General features: G+C 35.1%; 3 protein-coding genes across 3 annotated transcripts; all 3 read left to right on the top strand.

Moving 5' to 3' along the window:
• Window positions 1-2,014: 2,014 nt before the first annotated feature.
• LOC141423207 (keratin-associated protein 19-3-like) lies at window positions 2,015-2,626 on the top strand. Its single transcript, XM_074072837.1, has one exon. It carries the CDS (start codon window positions 2,082-2,084, stop codon window positions 2,295-2,297), a length of 216 nt encoding a protein of 71 aa, XP_073928938.1. The 5' UTR covers window positions 2,015-2,081; the 3' UTR covers window positions 2,298-2,626.
• A 9,788-nt stretch (window positions 2,627-12,414) lies between these two features.
• LOC141423206 (keratin-associated protein 19-5-like) lies at window positions 12,415-12,928 on the top strand. The gene has a single exon (XM_074072836.1). It carries the CDS (start codon window positions 12,485-12,487, stop codon window positions 12,725-12,727), a length of 243 nt encoding a protein of 80 aa, XP_073928937.1. The 5' UTR covers window positions 12,415-12,484; the 3' UTR covers window positions 12,728-12,928.
• A 2,991-nt stretch (window positions 12,929-15,919) lies between these two features.
• Window positions 15,920-16,365, top strand: LOC109676258 (keratin-associated protein 19-5-like). The gene has a single exon (XM_020152727.2). It carries the CDS (start codon window positions 15,990-15,992, stop codon window positions 16,203-16,205), a length of 216 nt encoding a protein of 71 aa, XP_020008316.2. The 5' UTR covers window positions 15,920-15,989; the 3' UTR covers window positions 16,206-16,365.
• Window positions 16,366-25,496: the final 9,131 nt, after the last annotated feature.

The raw sequence follows: 25,496 nt of genomic DNA on the forward strand, positions 1-25,496 counted from the left end.
TCTTTCTTCAGAAGTTTATAGTTTTCCTTGTAGAGGTCTTTCACATCTTTTGTTAGGATAAAAGTGAGAGCACACAAGGGAGGGGTGAGGATAGGTAAGACGCCTAAAAAATTAGCTAGCACTTGTTGCCCTTAACGCAGAGAAACTAAAGCAGATACCTTAAAAGCAACTGAGGTCAATAGGAAAAGGGGACCAGGAACTAGAGAAAAGGTGAGATCAAAAAGAATTAACCTAGAAGGTAACACACATGCACAGGACATTAATGTGAGTCAATGCCCTGTATAGCTATCCTTATCTCAACCAGCAAAACCCCTTGTTCCTTCCTATTATTGCTTATACTCTCTCTACAACAAAATTAGAAATAAGGGCAAAGTAGTTTCTCCTGGGTATTGAAGGGGGGAGAGAGAGGGGGTGGAGTGGGTGGTAAGGGAGGGGGTGGGGGCAGGGGGGAGAAATGACCCAAGCCTTGTATGCACATATGAATAATAAAATAAAAAAAGAAAAAAAAGAAAAGATACAATTACCAGAGATAAGAAGACAGCCTACAAAATGGGAGAAAATCTTTGGCAACTATTCATCTGATAAGGGATTTATATCCAGAAGATATAATAAACTCAAAACATTAAACATCAAAAGAACAAATAATCCATTGAATGGACAGCTCTTAAAAGAATTACAAATGGTCAATAAATATAAGAAAAAAAAAGGTCATCACCCTTAACCATAGAAAGTACAAATCAAAACCACATTGAGGTTCCATTTAATCCCAGTCAAAATGGCAATCATTGAGAAAACAGGCAATAGTGTTGATGGATGCAATGGCCTGTGCCTATAATCCCAGCTACTTGGGAGTCAGACGTAGGATGATCATGGCTGGCCCTGGGCAAAAAACATGTCTGAAAAATAGCTAAGATAAAATTGGCTCAAGTGGTAGAGTGCTTGCCTAGAAATAAAAGAAAACAAACAAAAAATGCTGGCAAGGATGTGTGGAGAAAGAAAACCTTATAAAATGTTGGTGGCAATGTAAATTAGTCCAGCTACTGTGGAAATCAGTATGGAAGTTAAAGGAATGTTAACAACTATCACATGATCCTCTGTACCACTCCTGGCCGTATACCTGAAGGAATGTCAGTTCAAAATAGAGATGCCTGCACATCTGCTTACCACAGAATTATTCACAACAGCCAAGTGAATTTGCATAACTTCATTCATGTGCTCATCAACAAATGAATGACTATCAATATGTGAAGAAAGAAATTGTGATATACATATATGCAAATATAAATATATATATATATATGTGGAAGTGCTGATCGTGTTTAATGAAATAAGCCAGTTCCATTAAAACAAGTTTCACATGTTTTCCCTCCTTTGTGGAAACTGCAGGAAAAATCAAGGTCATGAAATTAAATGGGGAACTACTAGGGCTAAGGAAAGGGGGAGAGAATGAGAAAGAGGGAAAGAAGATAAGAAAGAATAATAGAAGAGGTGAAGATGATAAAAGTATATTATATGTATGGAAATGTCATTAAAATCCCTTATTTTATACAATTAATGTATTCTAGAAAGATAAATAATTCTTTTTGTAGACTGAAGAATTAACACTGTAAGAATTAATACCTTTGAATTTGACATAGTCCTTTGTTTTAATTTGTAAGGTAAGCATCTTAATCCAAGACAAACCAGAGATGAAGAAATATTTAACTGAAAAGCACAACACTATTAAATATGATTAATGTAATAAACCTCTATGAAGAACTGTATTTGGAATCTAAAATACTCAGACTTTGAAGATACAGCAATTCTTTCTCATTAAGTGATGAAACAACTTTTAAGGGCCACCCTAACTTAACAACTAAGCACATTCAATAGTGTTTCAAGAATGTCCTTTTGTCAGGGGACCATGGAGTAATGAGAAGTATTAAGTAACTGTAATTAAGGAAAATGACACAAAAGGAGGGTATGTTATGTTATGTATCACATGCTCAGACAAGGATATATAAGCTTTGCTGTAAAGCTCTTGAACTTCACTCTCAGAATCTTGCCTTGAGCAGCAAACCCAACTCGCCACTCCTGACACCATGAGTTACTACGGCAGATACTGCGGAGGTCTGGGCTACTATGGAGGCTTTGGTGGCCTGGGCTTTGGCTATGGCTGTGGCTGGGGCAGCTTTCCCAGGCTGGGCTATGGCTGCGGCTACAGAGGCTGTGGATATGGATCTGGCTATGGAAATTGTGGATATGGCTTCTTCCGCCCCTCCTACTATGGAGGATATGGATTCTCCAGCTTCTACTGAAGGCCTGTTCTGAGGAAACCCTACATCTGAGACCACAGTATGCTTTACCAAATTAGTCACCTGTGAATCAAGGTCACTCTGGACAAAGCCAAGAGCAAAAACATTTTAAGAGTGTCAGATTATAAGGGCTGGATGTTTGACTCAAGTGGGAGATCACTTGCCTATCATGAACAAGGCCTTGCATGCTACCAAAAATAGTCTAAGATTTTAAGAATGTCTTTCATCTTAAAGTTGTCTATTTCATGTCTTCTGATGTTCCCTATCTGTACTTTAATGGCTATAGAGTTTTTCGGTTCACTTTGCAATAAATTACCCCAATTTGAAATGGCCCATATGATATTCATTCATTTACTTTTTTACTAAAATGTTGGCTCTGTCTTCTGTTGTGTATTTTCTTTTCTTGAGTGCTTTCAAAATACTGGTTACAGGTCCATGCAATTACCACAGTCGAGCATATGATTATTAATTGACTTTCCACATTAAAAATCTCTTTTTGCCTAACATTTTAAATTTTGATGACTCCTTTTTTTATTCATTTACTCACATGTGCATACATTGTTTGGGTCATTTCTCCCCCCTGTCCCCTGCCCCGACTCTCTCCTCTCCACCCCGCCTTGCTTCCAGGCAAAAACTGTTCTTCCTTTATCTCTAATTTTGTTGAAGAGAAGATAAGCATAATAAGAAAGATAAAGCATTTTTGCTAGTTGAGTTAAGGATAGCTATACAGGAGATTCCTAGTATTGCTTCTATGTACAAGTGTGTTACAACCCAAATTGATTCATCTCTAACTGATCTTTACACTGGTTCCTGATCCCCTTCTTGTGTTGACTTCTGTCGCTTTAAGGTTTCTGTATTATTTCCTCTGGAGTGGGGACATCAAACATTTTCATGTTTTGGGTTTTCTACCTATCCCCATACCTCCCATATGTGCTCTCCCCTTGTCATGTGACCCAAGTCCAACCACATTGCTATATTTGCCCTAGATCTAAAGTCCACATATGAGGGCAAACATGCGATTTTTGGTTTTCTGAGCCTGGCTAACCTCACTCAGAATGCTGTTCTCTAGTTCCATCCCTTTACTTGTGAATGATAAGATTTTGTTCTTTTTCATGGCTGAGTAAAATTCCATTGTGTATAAATACCACATTTTCTTGATCCATTCATCTTGGTTGTTTCCATAACTTGGCTGTTGTGAATAGCATTGCAATAAACATGGGTGAGTAGGTGCCTCTGGAGTAACCTGTGTCGCATTCCTTTGGGTATATCCCCAAGGGTGGGATTGCTGGATCATATGGCAGATCTATGTTTAGATTTTTAAGTAGCCTCCATATTTTTTTCCCGAATGGTTGCACTAGCTTGCTTTCCCACCAGCAGTGTATGAGGGCTCCTTTTTCCCCAGATCCTTGACAACACCTGTTGTTGGTGGTGTTTTTGATGATGGCTATTCTAATAAGGGTGAGGTAGAATGTTAGTGTGGTTTTGATTTGCATTTCCTTTATGGCTAGAGGTGGTGAGCATTTTTTCATGTATTGTTTGTCCATTGAATTTCTTCTTTGAAAAAGTTCTGTTTAGTTCAGTTGCCCATTTCTTTATTGGTTCATTGATTTTGGGAGAGTTCAGTTTCTTAACTTTCCTGTATATTCTTGCTATCAGTCCTTTATCTGATGTATTTTGATGACTCTTAAACCAATTAATTTCTATCTAGTTTAGAAGCTAATAGTTTCCTGAATAAAACTAAGTAGTGAACAATGATAAATTAAAGTGGTATTAAAATATTAAATTGAATCAGAAAAATTCAGACTTGCTTATTAAACATAGGAACAGATTTATTCACTGGGTCAATGAGAACTACCTTTGAGTTGTTGTAATCACAGTATATTACTTTACACTGACTGCATCAGAGCGGTTACAACTCAGTGACTCTGGCAGACATACTAACAGCCATTCTATTTTCTTAATGGTGAATTACATTTCTCCATAATATGGATAAAGGTCTTCTGTAGCAATAAATAAGAATAATAATCAATGTAACTTCCTACAGAAAAAATTTGACACTCCTAACACATATTATTAGAACTTGAATTTATTGCTTTTGTGGTTCTTTTGGTGATTAAGTGAAAGACTTCAAAATATCTTTAATTCCAGAGGACAGCTTTGCTTTCATGGGGAAAACACATGACAACAAGATAATCAAACCCAGAACTGATCATAATTGGTAGAATTAAAAAAGGCAAAAAGTGACACTCCACACCTGTCTGATTTGTGTCTGATTTTAAGTGTTTGGTCAGAGTCAATGACTTTGAAATACAGTAGGTCTGCCTTATTTGCAGATTTATTACAACTGATTTAGCCATGTATGATCAAAAAAATAATGAATTTAAAAAATCAAAAGAAATTTCAAAAACAAAAATTTAAAATTCCTTCATGCCCCTTGTGTGGCTCAGATGACTGCATCCCTTGTGTTTAAATTGTCGTATGATCCACCTCGTGCTACCCTGACCGTACTTTTGGGAAATTCATCTTCCTAAAAGCAACTACTGCTAAAAAAGTAAGGCAAAAGTGAAGAGAATGTGCTTAATTTAAATGACAAAGTGAAAACTTGAAATTTGTTGACAGGCAGTTTGTCATTAGCAGAAGTTGGGCATAACTATGGGGAAAATGAATTGAGCTTCCACTGCAACACTGGACGCCTTGCATCCTGCATGTTAACAGACTTTCCGCAATAACAGTCTTCTTTAAGCAGAACACCCACAGATACTAAAAGTCTACTGAATTCAAGTCACCAACTGCCACATTAATTTTTTTTAAGATAATCAATTAAGTTTAGGGGGGAGAGATGGACAAAACAATGTATACACATATGAATAAATGTATAAACAATTAACAACAACAAAAATCAATTAAGTTTGAACAAGCTCTTAAGAAAGCAGACAAAAAATTAAATGAGAGTGTGTGAGGTAGACAAACATCCTTAATTAGGACTAAAAAACAGTAATATGAAAAAATATTAATAGTTTTTATTACATTAGTATATTGTACTCATGTAGGACATCAGTTAAGGTGAAAAAAGGCTATTTGAATATTGTGTGACAATATTTTTAACATAAATATGATGACACATCTACACCAACATATGTAAAGAGCTCCTGCAAATCTATAATAAAAGTTTATGGGCTTAATTAAAAATACATGAGTAGAGGGGTGAATCTAATTAAGTTATACTGAAACATTTAAATATCACAAAGTATTCCTCTTGTACAACTGTAATATGCTAATAAAAATGAATAAAAATAGTAAAATAAAATAAAAATATATGAAATACTTGAAAAGGCACTTCTCTAAAGATGATATCCAAAGTGTCTATAAGCATTTGTAAAGATGATCAATAACATTATGCATTCTGTAAATTAAATGAAGTAAGACTCAGATATCACTAAAGGAGCCCAAGAATGGACAAAGTAAAGAATTTAAAAAATCATTGCTATATGAAAAAACATAGAGCACCAATCACTTAGTGTTTAAAGAACAAGTTAAAGACATGTATGGGTCAGGGTGTTTTGAGTCAACATTGGGTATATGTACAGCGACCAACTTCTTAGACTCAGCTGAAGACCATTTTGTCTTCAATACTATTTCCTCCACCCTGTCCTTTTCTACTGTACTAATATTTTTATAGATTCTAAGGGCATCTCCAGTATTAACAGTTACTAAATTTCCCAGAGTATTTGGAGATGAAATGTATTTTCAACATTTCTGAACTTAAAAATTAATATATTATGAAAAACTAGTTAGCTCTTTCTTGTAAGAAAATATGGATCCATAACAGAAAAAAAGAATACAAAGATGAAAGTTATGGTAGAAATGGGGACACATATAGAAGAAATTATGAGATTAATAAAAATGGATGGGAACCAAAAACAATCTATGCATTTTACTATTCCCCTAGTCCTGGGCCCTACTGAGCACTGACTGAGAGGGTATATTGGTAAGAAAGGTCAATGGGTGAGGGAAATTGAGAGAAAAATGTCATAATTTTCAGGGTGGGGGAGCTGTAATTTGGGCTTTTGGTGGCACTGTATGTAGATGATATTGCCAAAAGAGAGTCAGAATGGGGAAACAGAGGCTTTGAACAATTTGCAATACTCCTTATAGATTTGCATTGGTGTGGTTTATCTTTAATGTTTGGAAATCATTATTCCATGATGTTAGACTGAAATGGTTGTTATGTTTCAAACTAGTAAAGCTAAAAAATAGTTATGATATCATTGTTTGAAAGCAACAAGGGAAGAATAGCAGTATTTCAACCCACTTTTCTATAAGGATCTGTCCTGGTATACACAGCAGGTGAACTTATGGCTCCAAGGTTCTCAAATGTTTCTCTCTGAAAATGGACCTCACTGTGAGTTATAAGATGCCTCTGAGAGGACATGATGACTTGTAGAGCCTTGAATTTAACCAAATTTTTTCATTTAGTTATAATTGAAGCATAACAACTCAAAGAAATCCATATAAAATATTTAATTTCAAAATACCACTACCAATGATATTATGTAATGTGTCTATGAATAATTTTTCTTGGGTGTAGTACATACAGACATTGAAGACAGAAATTTCTTCTCATAAAAATGGTGCAATATGTTTCTGGGAAACTATGACCAGAAAACAATGCAAGCTCAAACACTTTAATGAGCTTTGGGCCTCTTCCCATTTCAGGATTGTGTCAAGTAAGTGTAACACATGGAATGACACTAAAACGCAAATGGTTCATCCCATTACCTGTGAGCATATACAATAAGCACACGTAAGCAGATAGCAACATTCACATTTAGCATCTTGCCTTGAGCAGCAAACTGGGCTCATCATCGCTGATACCATGAGCCACTACGGCACCTACGACAGAGGCCTGGGCTATGGCAATGGAGGCTTCTGTGGCCTGGGCTATGGCTGTGGCTGGGGCAGCTTCCCCAGGCTGGGCTATGGCTGTGGCTATGGAGGCTGTGGATATGGATCTGGCTACTTCAACTCTTCCTGCTTTGGGGGATATAGATTCTCTGGATTCTACTGAATTGTTGTCCAGATTCAACATCTGAAATAATAAGTGGACTTCCCTAAGCTGAATTCATTCGTTGGACAACTAAGGTCATTTTGGTGTTACTTGCATAAAGAAATTTAGTATATCATAAATCTAGACAATTTTTCAACTTACAGTCTTGTCTCTATCATAATCTTAGTATCCTCTAATTTTTCTTGCAACTGATTAGTTGCAAGAAACTGATTGGTTTCTTGATCATTTCTAATTTGCAAACTAAATATGTTTTCGGTTTGTTCATGAGACTTAATTATGTGTAAGTGATTATCATTACATTCTCTTCAATTGTTAATGAGAGAAACTATCTCCCTGACTGAAAATCTATTTTATTTTCATAAACTTCACAAACATTCATATATACAGATAAATAGCTCCAAAGAGTAACAACTCTAAATTGGAATAAAAATGTTTCAAAATGATCAATAAGTTCAGGAAAATGTTTTTCAAACTCTTTTACTTAGATAATATTTAGGTTTAAGTCAACAAAAGCAATTACCAACTTACCTATATACTTATATGTCAAACATATGCATTTTATTTACTTCAGTTCACATTCTCAATTCATTCTGAATATATAAGGGTTTTTCATACAGTCGAAGTTGGCTCTTGAATTAGAATAGCAAGCAAATGTAATATTACACCACGTCACTGAGCATATTATGACAATAAACCTCTTTTTCAAAATGTTTTGTTTTGGATAACATCACATCACATTCTTGTACATGTTATGTTTCCTTTGAACAACTGATCTATAAATTGAGGTATTTTGTTATATGAGTTAACTCTTATTTAACTAAAAACTTTCTTGCTGTATTTCTTTAGTTAGCTTTCCTATATGTATTTTTCTTCATTTTCATGGCATATTGTGCATTTTTCTTCCTTCTTTTCATCATATTCAAGATTTTGTGACCCAACATAAAAACTAAAACAACAAAGGCTTTATTTTGAACTAATGTATTTTTTTAGCTTACATGGTGACAGATGACATGAGATCCAAAGAATTTTTTCATAAACCTGAATTTTAGTTGAACCACTTCTCTTATAAAAATAGGTAGTATGTGGTATATTACTGATGAAATAAGAAAAAGGCAAAACTAATATTAATGTACTTCCTAAATCAAATGGTATGCTCACATAACAATAGAAAATGAAGAATTTTTCTGAAATCGATCAAAAATGGTTAAATATATTTGATTCAGGCAGGTAGTAGCACCATCCATAGATGTACTAAATTAGACCAGACACTAAATGGCAAAGAATGGACCATTCAACTGATCTTGTAGCTTGTTATAAGAGATAACAAAAAAAATTACACCAGTTTGAGAGGCAGAATCAGGAGCAGGAGCAGGACCAGGGCCAAGGTCTTTTGCCTGTAGGTGCAGAATGTCTTTTCCCTCCATGAACAGAAAGGGAGCACCTTGATAGTTCTGCTGGTTTCATGAACTTAACTGATTTTATAGGGATGTGAAGGAAGACTTTGTTCTTAGTATCACCATTTCTATAATATTTTACTCTTATGATTTAGAGAATTGTACTTCTTTATTTCAAGATTAGCTTTATCTAGATTTTACCTAAACCTACATCTATATGCATGTCAATATGTATATACATGTTTTATGTATATTTTGCATATTCATATCTATAACAAAACATCAAAGATTTTATTTGAAAGGAATAGTCTTAAAGTTTCTTAGTCATCAGGTAACACTTTTCCTTCTAGTCAATGCAATCTGAATATTATAGGGTTATGATACAGAGAGATGAGATATAGTTGTGCAGTTTCATTATTTGCATTTAGTTATTCAAAGTCAACAGATGTTCTAGAGGACTAAGAATAAAAACTATTAGGAATGTTTTTAGATTGAAAACTGTTGTGCATGTCGCTCCTAATAAAAGACATTATATTTTATTATACTACATTTTATAATTTAATGAATTTTTATCAGACTGAAGGAAATTAGCCTGGGTGCTAATTGACTAATGAATAATTAGAGAAGATATGGTGTATGTGTGCAATGGAGTATTATTAACTACAAAGGAGAATGAAATTATGCTATTTGCAGGAAAATGAATTAAACTGGAGATCATCATGTTAAGCAAAATAAGCCAAGCTCAGAAAGACAAACATTACCAGTCAGACATGGTGACTTATTCTTATAATCCAAACTACTCAGGAGATAGACATCTGGAGGATTGTGGCTCAATGCTAGCCTGGGCAAAAAGTTGGTGATATGCCACCTCAATCAATACCAGGTATGGTGGCAAGTACCTATAATCTCAGCTACAGGGAGGTTTAGAAAAGAGGATTACAGTTGGAGATCAGCCCCTCAGGAAAATCAAGACCCTATATGAAAAATAACCTAAAAAAATAAAAAGGGACTAAAATTATGGCTCAAGGGATAGAGCACTTGCTTAGCAAACTCCAGCCCTGTCCTTCCCCAAAGACAAATATTATGTGTTTTCTCTCATATTCAGCATCTAGACCTAAAAAAATAATAATATGAATGTAAAAGGAAGGCTTTTGAGACAAGAGAAGAAAGAAGAAGGTGATGGAGGGATGAATAGCATTAGAGTACTTCATACATTCTATGAAAATAGAATAATAAAACCCATTAAGATTGATTTTACAAAAGGAGGTATGAGGAGAGGGGATAAGAAAGAGTAATAGAGGGGATAGAATTGATTAAAGTGTATTTTATGCATGCATGGAAATATAACACTAAAACCTATTTGTACGCTTAATATAACCTAATAAAGAAAACATTTTGAATTTAGTGGAAAAGTATCTTTAAATTTCAAATAAAGGCTGGTATCTGACAAGTGGGAGAGTCTCTTTCATCATTTCCCACAGGCTCACAGCATCTGTTATTCACAGTCTGGGGACATTTGCCAAAAAGAGAAAGACAAGCAAAGGTCTTTGAGTCCACTGAATTAAGGGTGAAAAAAAAACTTCAAAAGAAATACACATTTTTCACTTTTCAAAAGTAATCACTATCCAAAGTCCAAAGGACTTTACCATTGTTCCATTTTTTTGTCAGCCTGGAAAAAGTCAAAAGTCAATAAATATATTTGGAGTTTTAGATTCATCTATTTTAAAGCATTCTTCACAACTTATTCTTGATCATGTGTACATGTATATGTGTGCATAAGTGTATCACTGTAAGTTATATATTTTAATGTGTACACATCATTGCTTTCTTTGAAAATCTAAAAGTAAGTTGCTTCATATTTCATCAATGAGCTTTTTTTTAATTTGCAAAATCCATTTGTTTTTAATTCAAGTGGACATATGTATCAGAAGCACCAGTATAAAGAAACCCTTCAGCATTTTCATACCATCTAGCAGATATTCCAAAACATTTGTGAGATTCTTGAACTTATTAGATGTATTTATTATTGCTTGGCTTCAAAATGACTCATTGCAAATGAATTATTTTGCCAGAAGTTTTCTTTTTTGGAATGCAAAGTAAAGGTGGAATGAATTTTGATAAACAAGGAAAAGGAATTTAACAGGAAAGAAAAACATTGGGTTAAACATTCCTTTAAAACTTCTAAGCCATTTTTAAGCCACTTTGGAGACTTACTGCAAGGTTACCAGGCAGAATTCATTTTGTTCATTCATTCTACACATATCTTCCCCCACCACATCTATACTTTGGAAGAACAGTGAACAAATCCTGTTGATAAAATGTTTTATCAAGAATGCTATTATAAACTTCAAAATAAAACAAAATATGTTTATAGTCACATAAAGTAAAATACTGATTAAAGAAATAAGCCCAAGATACAGCTGTACTCCAGTGAGGCTTAAATGTTGGATGATGTTCCAAGTTTGCAGAGCGAGAAGCAGAAATCAGAGAAGACTAATTTGCCTCCCCCCACCCTCTCCCAGTTATTTCAACAGCAGGAGAGATTTTTAGAGATTTTTCAGGGCAGAGCATATGACTCTAAAAGAAGACAAATATTGCTTAAAATTTTGAAAACTTGAATGACTGTACAATGTCCTAGGGAAAAAAAATGTAAGCTGATAGAGAAGAAACAAGGTAGATAAGGCATACAGAATTAGAAAATAAAACATAAGGGCAAAAATATTGTGATCAAGTTAGATATATGAATAGAAAGATGAAAGCTTGATTTGAAAACTGAATAACAAATTACCTAGCTGGTGGTTGACTGTACTGGCAATAAATACAGAATAAAAAATAAGGAGGAGTTTGATAAAGAGAAAAACTACACAGACTGTAAAGACTAGGGAAAGGAAGAAAAGCCTTGTGTGTCAAGCATGGAGCCAGGATCATCTCTATTTTCAGATAATACTTCTGGTAGAGAAAAGATGGCAATGGTACAGATGCAATATATTTAAACAGCTATGCAGGCTGGTTATAAAACTGAGCGTGTTTTCTTGGGTAGTCTACCAGTTTATGTCTTGAATTTTAATATCCTGATAAGCCAAAAATATATTTTGCAAGGTCATAAATAAAATCAAATCAGTGTTCTATTATGCCTATATAATATTTCCATTACTTTGTATATATCTATGATCGTATGATTTACTTAAAATGTTCCCTTTTAAAGGAGGTCTTATCCTTGCGATATTAACCTGGGGAGTAAATTTGACATCTAACGAAGTTGCTTGATTTTTAGGTTTTAAACTTAATTGTTTATTTGAATCTATATATGTAAGGTATACCAAACTTAAAGAATAATGTTAGAAAGAGGAAATATTTAATGAGAAAATTCTATCAAACATAACTTATACAGTACTCTTTTTTAAAGAAGAATTATTTTTAGGGAATTTTGTACCCTTGAAGATACAGAATTTTTATCATAACAGAAAGAATGAAATGAGTTCAAGGGCATCCTAAATAGGCAATGAAGCAAGCTCAAAAATTTTAATGAGTTGTATGCCTCACCTTTTGTTAGCAAACAGATTAATGAGTTACCTCAAGTAAATTAATAACTTGGAATGTTACAAAACAGTTCCCCAGGTTTGATCACATGGTCGACTTGGTGTATATAAACCTCCCCCCGCACATACTGACATTCACACTCAGGACCTTGTCTTGAATAGCACACTCAGCTTATCACTCCTGACACCATGAGCCACTACCGCAGCTACTACGGCGGCCTGGGCTACTATGGCGGCCTGGGCTACTATGGCGGCCTGGGCTACCATGGAGGCTTCCCTGGCCTGGGCTACAGCTATGGCTGTGGCTGTGGCAGCTTCCCCAGGCTGGGCTGGGGCTCTGGCTATGGAGGCTGTGGATATCGCTCTGGTTATGGATTTGGCTGGGGCCGTCCTTCCTGCTGTGGTGGATATGGATTCTCCAACTTCTACTGAAATCCTACTCTAGTAACTCATATGTGGATTTTCTAAAACATTCTGTTGTCAGTGGACTGAAATTGATCTAGGCCTATCAAGCAGTAAAATATAAGAATTTCAGACACTTCATTGTTTTTAAGTCTATCTTCATTCTTACGTGGGTAACTAAGAGTTAGTTTATGTTCAATTCTCAATAAATGATCTAAAATGAAACTTTAAGTATGGATTTTTGTTTGGTTTATTTTATTCAATTTTTATATATACTTATAAGCACATTTTGACCCTTCACAAGTAGAAATGCAATATGTACATGATTGTATATGCATACAAATATTTGTACATAAATTGACAGGGCATCCTGTGCACCATCATGGTGGGCTGAGCTGAGCAAACAGAGCTAAGTAACATTACTGAAGGTCAAGTTGTGTATCTGACCCAATAGCACAGAATTTCACTAGAAGCATTTTCTTCTGATTTGGATACTGTCTCCATGAGTTTCCATGGTGCTGAAAAGTTAAAAAATCAATATGATTATTACTGCTGTTGACATTCTTAGTAAAATCAATATTATCATAATTTAATCTTCTTTAAGATTGTATTGATCTATGTCTAAGCTGAGAGGACATATTTTGTATTTTTAGCAATAGTTCTTTACTTCTACAGAAAATGTAAAAATATTTTTCATCTTTCCATCCATCAAAATACGTAGAAACTTAGGCCATGAGTTAAAACAAATCTTTTGATCTAATTAATGGACAGAAAAATACTAGCTTGCCAGAGAATATCCCAATGAAAAGCTTTTATCATTTTTATACAGGAAAATACAGATTTGTTACATATTCTTCAAACTGTTCTTTTCTTGTTTGATAGCTAATGAAGAAGTTATGCATATAATAGTCACATGTTTTCTCCATTGAAAGTGCACTTAGTTTTTATTATATTATGGACATGTTTTATTTGTATCTCATATCATTTCCACATACAGACAGTCCTATGTATAAAAATCAAAAAGTAGTCTTTAATCATAGTCACATGCTCTGACAGAACTACCCAAGAAAAATGTAAAATCCTTAACTAAGTAATTTATCATTCGCAAGTAAATGGATGGAACTGGGGAACATCATCCTGAGCGAGCTTAGCCAGGCTCAGAAGACCAAAAATCATATGTTCTCCCTCATATGTGGATTTTAGATCAAGGGCAAATACAGCAAGGTGATTGGACTTTGGTCACATGATAAAGCAAGAGCACACAAGGGAGATATGAGGATAGGCAAGAAACCCAAAAAAACATGATAGTATTTGATGTCCTCAGTGCAAAGGAACTAATGCAGAAACTTTAAAGTGACAGAGGCCAATAGGAGAAGGGGATCAGGAACTACAGAAAAGGTCAGTTAGAGATGAATCAACTTAGAATGCAATACATATGTGCATGGAAGCAATGCTAGGAATCTCTCTGTATAGCTATCCTTATCTCAACTAGCAAAAACGCTTTGTCCTTCTTATTATTGTTTATATTCTCTCTTCAACAAAATTAGAGATAAGGGCAAAATAGTTTCTGCCTGGAAGCGAGGAGGTAGGGGGGAAAAATAACCCAAAAATTGTATGTACATATGAATAAATGGGGAAAAAATAAAATAAAAATATTTCTTTTATCAAATTTTTTCTGAAATAGTGAATAAAGAATAAGAATATCCCACAGGATATTCTTAAATTATGCTATGGATGGCCTCTACTTTAATATCAGTTTAAAGTAATCTACTGCAAACAAAAAATATTTTTTGAGTGCCAACTAAAAGTGAGGCTTTATTTTGACATCAGTGAATAAAGCCATTGGGAAAAAAGAATATATTCCTTTCCAATTATGAATAAACTATTACAGGATTAAAAATGCCTTGTCCAAATATTACTCATAGATTTCAACACAAACTTAACAGTGTGATTATAATCATATAAAATAAATACATTTTATGAATCCCAGGTTTACAGATATGGGCACACCTGGGTGAGGCTTAATTAAGCATGATGTCAGTGGTGAGCACTGCCACCCCTCAGCTGAGCTGAGGGACATTGTCAAGATCAAGCCAATACCCGTCCCTGAAGAGCATTTCCTTATCCCCTGCTTTTTGTAATTGTAACTCACATTTAGAGAATTTAGCAAGTTATTCTAATTTATTCAAGTCCTTTTAAGGTTTGAGATGATTTTTAAGAGTCGAAATATGCTTTAAACAAGAAGCATTATTATCAGTGTCTTAAAAAACTCTCATTTTAGGAAAAGTTAGTTAGAAATTGCCCCAAAATAAAATGAGCACAGAGAAGGTGAAGTGAAATGTATTCTATTGACTGGAGATCTAAATGGAAGGGATACAATTTTGTGTTGAGTAAACAAGTTGTAGCTGAAACCATTTTGCCAGCCTCACAGCTTTACCCAGACACAGGGATGAAAAGTGGGGAAAAGGAAGTTGTTTGAAGTGAAATCTGAAAAAGATAGAAGATAAATGGGCTGATGATAAAATTTAGAGATGAAGAGAAAAATGATGTATGGAGGAGATGTCATCTTCTTTTGCAGGAGTGTGAAGCAAGATCTTACTGTGGAGAAAGGACAGAATCTGAAGGATTTGATCATTCTAATTGTCTTTCCAAATATGACTCCAAAAGAAGTATTTTGCATGCTCATGAATGAAGCCAAAAATAAATATGACTGTTGTTCAGGGTCAAAGTTTTAAAACTCTAGGAAGCATGTGGCACTTTGTTTTTCATTTATAATGCATACAGTTAGTGAGTCAAATCTTTGTTTCTCATGATACCAAATATGTGGGCCCTTTGAAGAAACTGAAAAACTTAAGACTCTTGACTTTGGCTCTTTCTCAAAATTTTGTATAGTCGATTATAACAACCTCCCACCAAAATCTCTGAGAATATATTTAATTACACATTCAAGAATACTTAATGTAACTGATGTTAAGTGGTTAGTAATAAAGAATTCTTAGAGTTTAGTATGTGTATACTTGCAATTCCTTCTAATAAAATTAAAGTAAAAAGCTGTGGGACACCCTGACTGGATTGCCAAACAAGCTGAAACATTCTTACCAGATGTTTGTTAAGTGACAATAGAGTAATGAGTTGTCTCAGGCAAGTATAATTCATGGAATGACATAAAAGGAGGGGCACACATTTTATCACGTGCTCTGACCAGAGCATATAAGCTTTGCTGTAAAGATGTTGATACACACACTCAGGATCTTTCCTTGAGCAGCAAACCCAACTCTACACTCTTGACATCATGAGCCACTACAGCAGCTATTACAGAGGGCTGGGCTACTATGGAGGCTTTGGTGGCCTGGGCTTTGGCTATGGCTGTGGCTGGGGCAGCTTTCCCAGGCTGGGCTATGGCTGTGGCTACAGAGGCTGTGGATATGGATCTGGCTATGGAAATTGTGGGTATGGCTTCTTCCGCCCTTCCTGCTATGGAGGATATGGATTCTCCAGCTTCTACTGAATGAATTGCTGACTTTGGAAGCAGAAAGGAAACTTCCAATGTGATTGGTCTTATCCTTTAGTCTTATACAGGAAGGATCCCCTCTATTTTATCTATCACCAATTGGTGACAGACATTTATCAATGCTGCATTCATCAATGCAATAAAATATTTATCGATATTTTATGAATATTTGGTGTCCTTTAATCTCCAAGACTTATAATTCAAATACATATTTAATATGTACAACTGTCTAGTATACTTCCTCATTTTGATTTATTTTTTTACCATTATTACCATATTATCCGTCAAGCAAGATCTTAGAGAAGACTTGTATTTTTCTTTCATCTAATAAAATCATCACAAGTATAAAGATTTTATCTTTTGCAATGTTTTAATTTTTATTATTTTAATATATTTTTGCAACTAAAAAATATAAACAGTTATGTCTATGATTGAAAAGTACAGTAGAATGAAAATGTTTCTAATCCATTATATTACATAAGATTAAGAACTTTAGGATGACATTTTAACAATAAGTGGAAGTAACTTGCTTCCATTTACTTCCTCAGGACATTTGCCCTCAGGTATCCCGTGATTACTAAGGACTGTGCCATTTTCTTGTTCTACTGTGTAATATTTGTGGTGAGCTGCATATCTTCTTGGTACCACTGCTCTGGCCAATCATGGCTTTGCTTTTTTCAAACCTTTGTGTTGGGGGAATGGAGGAGATTGGGAAGTATTATTTATTTCCTAGGCAAGAACTACACTCTATAGCTGTTATCTGCTGAGGGTTATTGTCATTATAAGGCTGATCAACTTGCCACTGCTAGTGGTACAGTGTTCTGTGGACAACTGGAGGCCACAGCTGGGGCCTTTTCTGATTCTTCTTTTACAGTCCGTTAGAGGGGTTTTTTTTATCTTCTTTTTTCATTATTGTGCTGGGGGTACATTGTGTTATTTACAAAAGTTCTTAAAATTTATCAAATATATCATACTTAAATTCACCCCCTCCCATTTTCCTTTAGCCTCCCTCTCCCGTATTCCTGGGATAGTCTCATTTTTCCATTTACATGCATGTGTACACAGTATTTGCACCATATTCATCCTCTTACACCCTTTCTCCACATCCTCTTGCCACCCAGAAATACCACCCTCCCAAGACAGGACCTGTTCTACCCTCCTGTTCTCTGATTCTGTAAAAGAAAAAAAATGATATTTTTGTTTGCTTAAGATAGCTATACAGGGAGTTTACTTGTGATGTTTCCATGCATGCATGTATTATAATCTGAATTGGTTGATTTCCTCTATTTTTCTTCCTTCTACCTTAGTCCCATTCTTATGGTGATTTCAACAGGTTTAAAAATTCTATATTCATTCTTTTATAGAAAGTATATTAACAATATTCACCTTCTTACCATCCTTCTTTTACCCTCCCTCTCTTGCATCTGACCTCCTGGTCTACATATTCTGAAGATCTTCTCACAAATGGGTGATGACAGAGTCAAATGGTAATTATACTTAAGATGTCCCTCTTGGCTGTCAGTTTTGGCCACATTAACAGTCAATGTCAGGTATCCTAGTTCTTTCTTTCCTTAGGATTTTCCCTGAAAATTTTTCAGTCCTTCCTGAGTAAATTGCATTTAGGCTTGTTCTACTAGTTTACCACTCCTGCCCAGGCACCTTAGAACCTCAACTGTGAACACTGATTGAATTCTTCTCCCATAGGCTTCTTAGCCAACTTTAAAAAAGTCTAGAGGAGCCTGTTCCACTAGTTTGTAGGTCATGACTACACATGTCTAAATTTACTTAAATTCTAGTTTGGACCCCTACTAATACCTGAGAATGTTTTGTCTTTCTGTAAATTTAAAGGAGGAAAATCACTATCTGAAAAATGTTTCACAGAAAAAGTATCATTTTACTTATATCATAATTCGGATTTTAAATTAAAAGAAACACAAAAACATTGGAATGAGGGAAGGAAGAAAGGGAAGGAAGAAGACAAGGAACGATGGAAACCTGGGAAGGAGGGAGGAAGGAAGGAAGAAAGGAGGAAAATAAGAAAAGCAAGAAGGAAAGAACTTATAATTCAGAAGCTCAGTCATTTATACTTACAGAGAATGTTGTGTATATTTCTGTGAGGATGGAATGAAAAACAAAAGTACACTTACCTAAATACTGTTAAACTGGAAGGCACAGATTCAGAATCTCTAGTAGCTCCCCTTAGCAAGCATCATAATCAATTTTACCAGTGAAATTTTGAAATCTGAAACTTTGTATGTCTAAGTTCCTTACACAAAGCTAGTCAGTTAGTTATTTTATGCTTTAGCCAAAAGGGCAGCAGAATGATCCCTGTATATTAATAACTACAGTTACTATTCTGTATGATTTATATCTTTGAGTTTTCATTTATCATTGTCAACTCTAATATTTAATGACATGTAAACACCCATTTATATTTATTCTCTAAGGGATGTAATTATATATGAAGGTTGTCCTGATAAATGCATTTTAAAAATGGTGGCTGCTTTTAAAGAACCATTATTCAGAATGTAAACTATGTGATTGCTCAATGTAATTTTCTCCAGACAGATATTACTTTGGCTAAAGATGACCATGTATATCATGCACATTAGGTTAAATTTTAGTCTCATTTGACTCCTGTTCTTAACTGTCCAAATTCTACAAATTTGATTTGTACCCAAGAACAATTAGTGCGTCTCCTGAATGTCATGGGTTTTAGAAACACAGAGCAAATGCCTAGCTCACAGTCTTGGTCAGATTGCTAAATTGGGAACTAGAACCATGGAACACATTTTTAAATTGTAGTCACTAAATGGTTCCCTTGGGAGAAATGAATGTTTGTTTATACCTATTTCATCAGTAAAATGTTAGAACATATGTTTCTTCTGAAAGCAAGAAGGGAGTAAGTTTTCAGAAGAAATATAAAGGTTCTAATTTTGAAGAAAGCATAATAGTGTTGTGTGTACCCAGCATGGTGGTGAGTAGTGCCTACATGATTTAAGATCTAAGACTGTTTAATACTAAAGGATAAAACTGCAGGGCAAATAATTTCTTGAAACTTGGATACAAAAAGTGAAATTTCTTAGCTTTACTGAAAAGGGTTTTACAGACATAAATCATGATCACTTGTTATTATGGAAAGCAAATTGGTCACAGGCTACTAATGATGAAAATCAATTTGAGAAAACTTTACTCAATTAAATGCTATATTAATATAAAGAAGGGTTCAATGGATACTTAAACACAGATATTTATAGAAAAAAGTTCTGATCATGTTTTTAAGTCTGAATACACATATCTTTTACTTTTATATTTGTTGGAAATATGTTCAACAAATACCATTACTGGCCTCTGAATTTGGGGGACTGGTGTGAATCAATGGAGTCTCCAGGTCTATCTGTGGGCTTAGAGATACTATCATGTATTTAGTTATGTCATGCACTTTACTATGGACTTTAGAAATCCTATGGCTTGATCATTATTCACACAGCCACTCAGTCAAAATTTAGAGAGGCTTCCAACATCCTTTTCTCATCTCTATATTCAATTGATGACTGTTTGTGCTAGCTCTTTATGATATCTATCTATATATCTGAGTATATTTATACTACTTTGTTTTGCTTCATTTGGTTCTTTTTCTAATAGTATAGTCATTATTTGTCACTTAGACTATGTCTATACCTTCTCATATATGTCCATCTGGATTTCTGAACTTAAGACCTGCCACTTTTTGTTAGTCCCTCTGTTAAAACTCTTTTGTTTAAAATGGTCCCTTTTATCTCTTATTGATATGACATACAATGGTGCTATTTTAATGCAGCTCTCAAAATGGAAATAATGCTGAGATAATTCAGTTAAAATACAAGTTGTAGAAGAGTGTGGGACATAGAGTGAGCCCACAAGTTATGACTTTCAACCAACATGAACTGAATTAGTTTGTGTGTTTTCATAAATGATTCATAATCTTCACTAACTTCCTTCCTTTCTACTAGCTCTTCCTTCACTTCAGATGGCCTTCCCTTCAGATCTCATAGTGATTTTCTATTCATCTTAAACAGTCAACTTATGAACTGTTTCCATTGTGATGCCTTCCCTGATTCCAGCAGGAAAATGACAGCATAGTGAACAAATGTCACTTCCTCATGGGGGAAGAAGCCCAGATATCCAAGGGTCTCTAGTCTCTCATGTAACTTTTTCTTCATGACACTTATCAGTAGTGGTTGTTGTGCACTGGCTTCTTTACTCACTGTCTTCCCTAGGGAGGGGAAACTCCATATGGTCTGAGATTTACACTTTGTCTTCTCTGCATCCACCAGGCTTAGAACAATGTCTGGCCTACAGATAGTAGTTCAGAAAAATTGAACTGAATAAATATATCATAGCAAAACCTATTGATTATTTATTTACATGCCAGTTTCCTCACTGAAGAATTTCTTGAATGATCCAAATAATGAAAAAGACAAGCTTTACTTTCATGTTAAATAAACATCATGCATTATTTGTCTTTTTCATAGATATTCAGTACCACCTAAACTGTGCTGGGCATTCTGCTAAGGATAGGGGAATAACCTTAAGCCAAAGTCAACATAACAAATAATAGAATTTCATATTTTATCTGATTTGGTTCCATTCATTATGATACTTAAATTTCAGATGGTATGATGGAGATACTATTGTTCTTCCTATGCAATAGATGAGGAAGTTGTAGTTTGGTGATCTTAAATAAAATCCTAAATCTTGGACAACAGTGAATTATACAGTAATAACAACCTATGATTCATTAACAAGTAAAGGAGTTCTGACTCTAAGCATAAGTTTCAGTGAATGTTCCTGAAGTAGATTCTGTCTCATAGGATAGCACTAGCCACATTTAAGAATGCCAGTCTCTGAGCAAAATTCTTCTGGGCAATCATTAAGAGAAATTAAACCTTAATCTCTGTTTCCAAAATTACAGCTGCCCACTAATTTCAACTGTTAGTCAGCCTATAACACAATGCCTAAGACAATCAACTTATAAGGAGGAAAGGTTTATCATGGCTCAGGGTTTTGGAGGTTCTATTTTATGACTGGCTGGTACCATTACTCTGGGCCTATGGTAATGCAGCACATCATGGCAGAAAACCACATCTCTTGCTTCATGCCCAGGAAGCAAGAGAGAGAGAGAGACAGAGAGAGAAGATTAAGCTCCCATAAACCCTTCAAGAGTGTGCCCTAAAAACCTAAAGACCTCCAGCTAGGCCTGACTTGTCCAAGGTGCAATCACCTCCCATAATACCACCCTGGGTACCAATCCTTCAACACAAGGACCTTCAGGGACACTCAAGATCTGAGCTGTAGAATCAACTGTCTCAGGAAGAAGTTTTCCTTCTCCCTTTTAAGAATGACGATACAGGTATACTGGCACATGCCTGCAATCCCAGCTACTTTGGAGGTAGATATTGGAAGGTCAGCAGTTCTAAGGCAGCCCAGACAAAAAGGTAGTAAGATTCCCATCCCCATCTCAACAAACAAGCTGAATGTAGTGGTTTACATCTGTAACCCTAGCTATTCAGGAGGCAGAGGTAGGAGGATCACAGCCAAGGTTGTCCTTGGTGAAAACAAAACAAAAAAATCCCATAAGACCCTATCTGAAAAATAATGAAAGAAAAAAGGTGGTAGAGGGCTTTTCCACCAAGTGCAAGGTCCTGTGTTCAAACCCCAATACCTCCCCCCTCAAAAAAGAATGAATACATTCATTTTTCTATACGCTTATTTATTATCTTCTGGCTTACTTGTATTTTGTGTCACTCATTATTTCCTATCCATGTGTTCCCACTCTGTCACTTTATATACAGGAATCTGGAATTGGACCTGTTTGGTACCATCATATATGCTTCTAGAACCTTATGAAGTATTTACATGGTGCAAAAGATAAAACTGAAAAAGGTTAAAAAAATCCCCCAAATTGGATCCTGTTTTTGAAGGGAAAGCTGAATTTTTAACTGAGGAATCCTAAACACAAAATATTATCTTCAGACATAAATGAATTATCTAAACCAAACTAAAAGAACCAAGGTTAAAACCTCAGAGTCATTTTGGTTTACCTTTAAAGCATTGTATAGGAATGCTTAAACTGGCAGAGGCCACTATGGGAAGGGGATGAGGGAGGAGTGAACAGGTCTGGTAGAGATGAACCAGTTTGGGTTGTAATACACAAGTATATGGAAACAACACAAGGGATCTCCCTGCATAGCTATCCTTATCTCAAACAAGGAAAAACACCATGCTTTTCTTATCATCTTTTATGCTTTCTCTTCAATAAAATTGGAGAATAAGAGGGCAGAACTGGTTCTACCTGGAGGTGGCAGTTTAGGGGGGAAGGTGGTACAAATAATGTATACAGCTATAATTAAATGCAAAAATGATAAAATAAAATAACAAAAAACTCAATTACCTTCCTCTACCCCTGTGCATCTCCTTCTCCCTTCCTCCCTCTTTTACTATTATTCAGTGACCTTATGGAGAAATTTCAGTCACTGTCTTCTTCGTCTCAAATCCCCTGCTCCTCACTTTTGCATTCAGTCCTCATGATCCCACAACTCCCTATAACTCAGCTGTAGATGATATGGTAAGTGCGCTAAAAACATCCTTAACTGTCAGACCTAGACTTGACATTGTAGATATATGCAACTCAGTGTCCCCACATTGGCAGGCACGCTCTTTCTGAAGGTAAATTTGCCTTTGACTATCCACTCAGAATTCCCAGGGTACAGTGGACAAGTAATTTGACCCTATTGTATTTCCATTTTCTCATCAGTAATATTGGGGTGATATTCATAATAACTTCCTAGGGGTTGTTGAAGATTAAATGAGTCAAACACAAGAAGCCCACAGAGCACTGCTTGTCATACGGTATACACTGAATACGTCAGTTATTACTAGTCTTATTTAGACACTTTTGTATTGGGCTTCATATCAAACTGTTGCAAAACACAGTGCTGTACAACAGTAAGGGCCATGGCTACATATCCAAACCATGGGGAAATAAGGTGGCCTTCCTGGTTCACTCACATGAGTAGCCTTTGGCTGACATCGGCTGTGGTTAATGGGAGACTTAGCTCTTCTCTATATGTCTTTACTCTTCAATTAGTCTGGACTAACTGTGTTCTCATGGAGATAGCTGCATTATGGAAGGAAAACAGATTCCTCCAAGGACATCCATTCTCAGAAATTGTTCATTTTCAATTCTGTCAATTTATTGTTTATACTACATATTGGTTGGGGCCAAAAATCTGAAAGCAAATCAATTATAAAGACAAGAGAGTAGATGAGGGATGGGGTGGATGGAGCTTTGAAATTTAACACATGCCCAATTGTCTAGTCTCTCCTTTTGGACATTCTTTTTATTTTTTTTTCAGGTAATCTTATCTACTCTAAGCAATCTGTTCTCTTCTCTCTGAAAAGATGATTATGTTCAAAGCATACCTGTGCAATATGAGTTTCAGAAAAGCAACAAAAATATGTTAGTATGCAAAATAGCACATGAAATATGCTTATGCTAAGATGTGGTTGTTTATCTAAAATTCAAATTTAACTGGGCATACTGTGGTTCTTATTTGCTAATTCTGGCTTCTCTCCCAATTTGGCTTTTCATTTTACATTTATCTGCCTGAAGAATAATTTCAAACATGTACCTATATTAAAAGACAAACCTCAACATGTTTTAACCAACAGATTATACTTACCACACATGTAGATTTTCTGCCTCCATAGCTTCCAAACTTCCTAGAAATTCTATCCATCTTGTACTTCAAGATTGAAAGGTAGAGTTGTAAAACTAATTGCCCATTTATCTACCTCTCCTCATTAACTGGCTACTAATTCCCCTTAATTCTGGTATTTATATGTTCCTCATTTTCCTCATCACCATTTCTCTCTTGTTACAGGTCTTTTCATCTCTTCATCACAATATGCTCTGTTAAGGATTTTCCTCACTCAACCCTTGCACCTCTTACATCTTAAGGTGTCATTTCTACTGATAAGAAGTCCAAAGTTCAAGCCAGGCTGCCCCTACTCCAGGATCAACTTGACTGTTGATTCATCTATGACTTGGTAAATTTATTTTTAGCACAACAAATCTCCTTTTAGTTTTCTGAAAATTGGAAAGAATGTCATTGTAACATGGTGTTGTGTTAAAAGGCTAGATGTTTGCAAAGCAAAAAAAAAAATGGCAGAATGAGTAAATAGTCAACATTGCCTACAATAATTATTGCTATCATAATAATTTTATTTCCTTTCAATACTTTATATCTTTATTTCATCCTATAGAAACACTCCATCATTCTACCAAAGCTTAGCACACAAAAACTACTTTGACACCATGTTCCATAAAAATAAACAAACAAATGTACAGTTTATCTTCAGCTATATTCTTTCAACAAGTTTTCTCTTTCCCATAACTGACACCTGCTCAGTTGTGAGTTTCTTCATTGAAATCTAGATTTATTCAATTTTAATGCATCTAAATTGAAATTCATTACAGACTTATATGGCTAAATATCTTACTTACTTACTTCACTCATGGTTATAAAACTAGATAACTTTCAAACTTGATGTATTTCTATTTTAAGAAGAATTTCTTTTATAGGATATTTTCATGTTAAAACATTAATTGAAATATTTTGCTAAAAAGATTTAGTTTCTATGAATCAGGTACCTGGCTTCCTTGGCAGGCCTAATAGAAGCACAGTAAATTATTAGAACCCCCTTCCAACATACTTGCCATATGAAGAGACCCACACTTATGCTCTTTTCACTAGGCTACCTGTCATCTTTATTCAAGACTTCAGTAGTAAATCATGTGAAGAGGTATCAGGTAAGGTTGCTGATTTAAAGGGATGGAATTCTCTGGCAAAAATGTTACTGAGAATATAAGTAGTTCAAAAGAACCTATGGGAAATCTGGATAATTAAGCTACTGGACCCCAGGAGATGGCATGTGGTGTTGTCCTTTTGAAGATGGATGTGACAGGGGTGAGAGTCTAAAACCATAATGCTGCCTTTGTGAACAAGAAGTCAAAAAAGATAAACCACTTACAAAAAAACTGTGGCCAAACCATTCAGGTGCCCTAAGTGTGCTACAGAAAAAGACATCCAGAGGTGCCTGTTTTATTCCCTTTCTAGAGGGATCTCTAAGTCAGCAGTGCAGTTAAGTGGAAAAACAGAGACTTTGGAGTCAGTATACTAAGTTCAAATCCAATTTGCTCATTTAATAGCCTTTGAGCAACTCGTTATTTAAGCTCTATATGTC

The sequence above is a fragment of the Castor canadensis genome, chromosome 5, assembly GCF_047511655.1.
Source record: "Castor canadensis chromosome 5, mCasCan1.hap1v2, whole genome shotgun sequence".
NCBI lineage: Eukaryota > Metazoa > Chordata > Mammalia > Rodentia > Castoridae > Castor > Castor canadensis.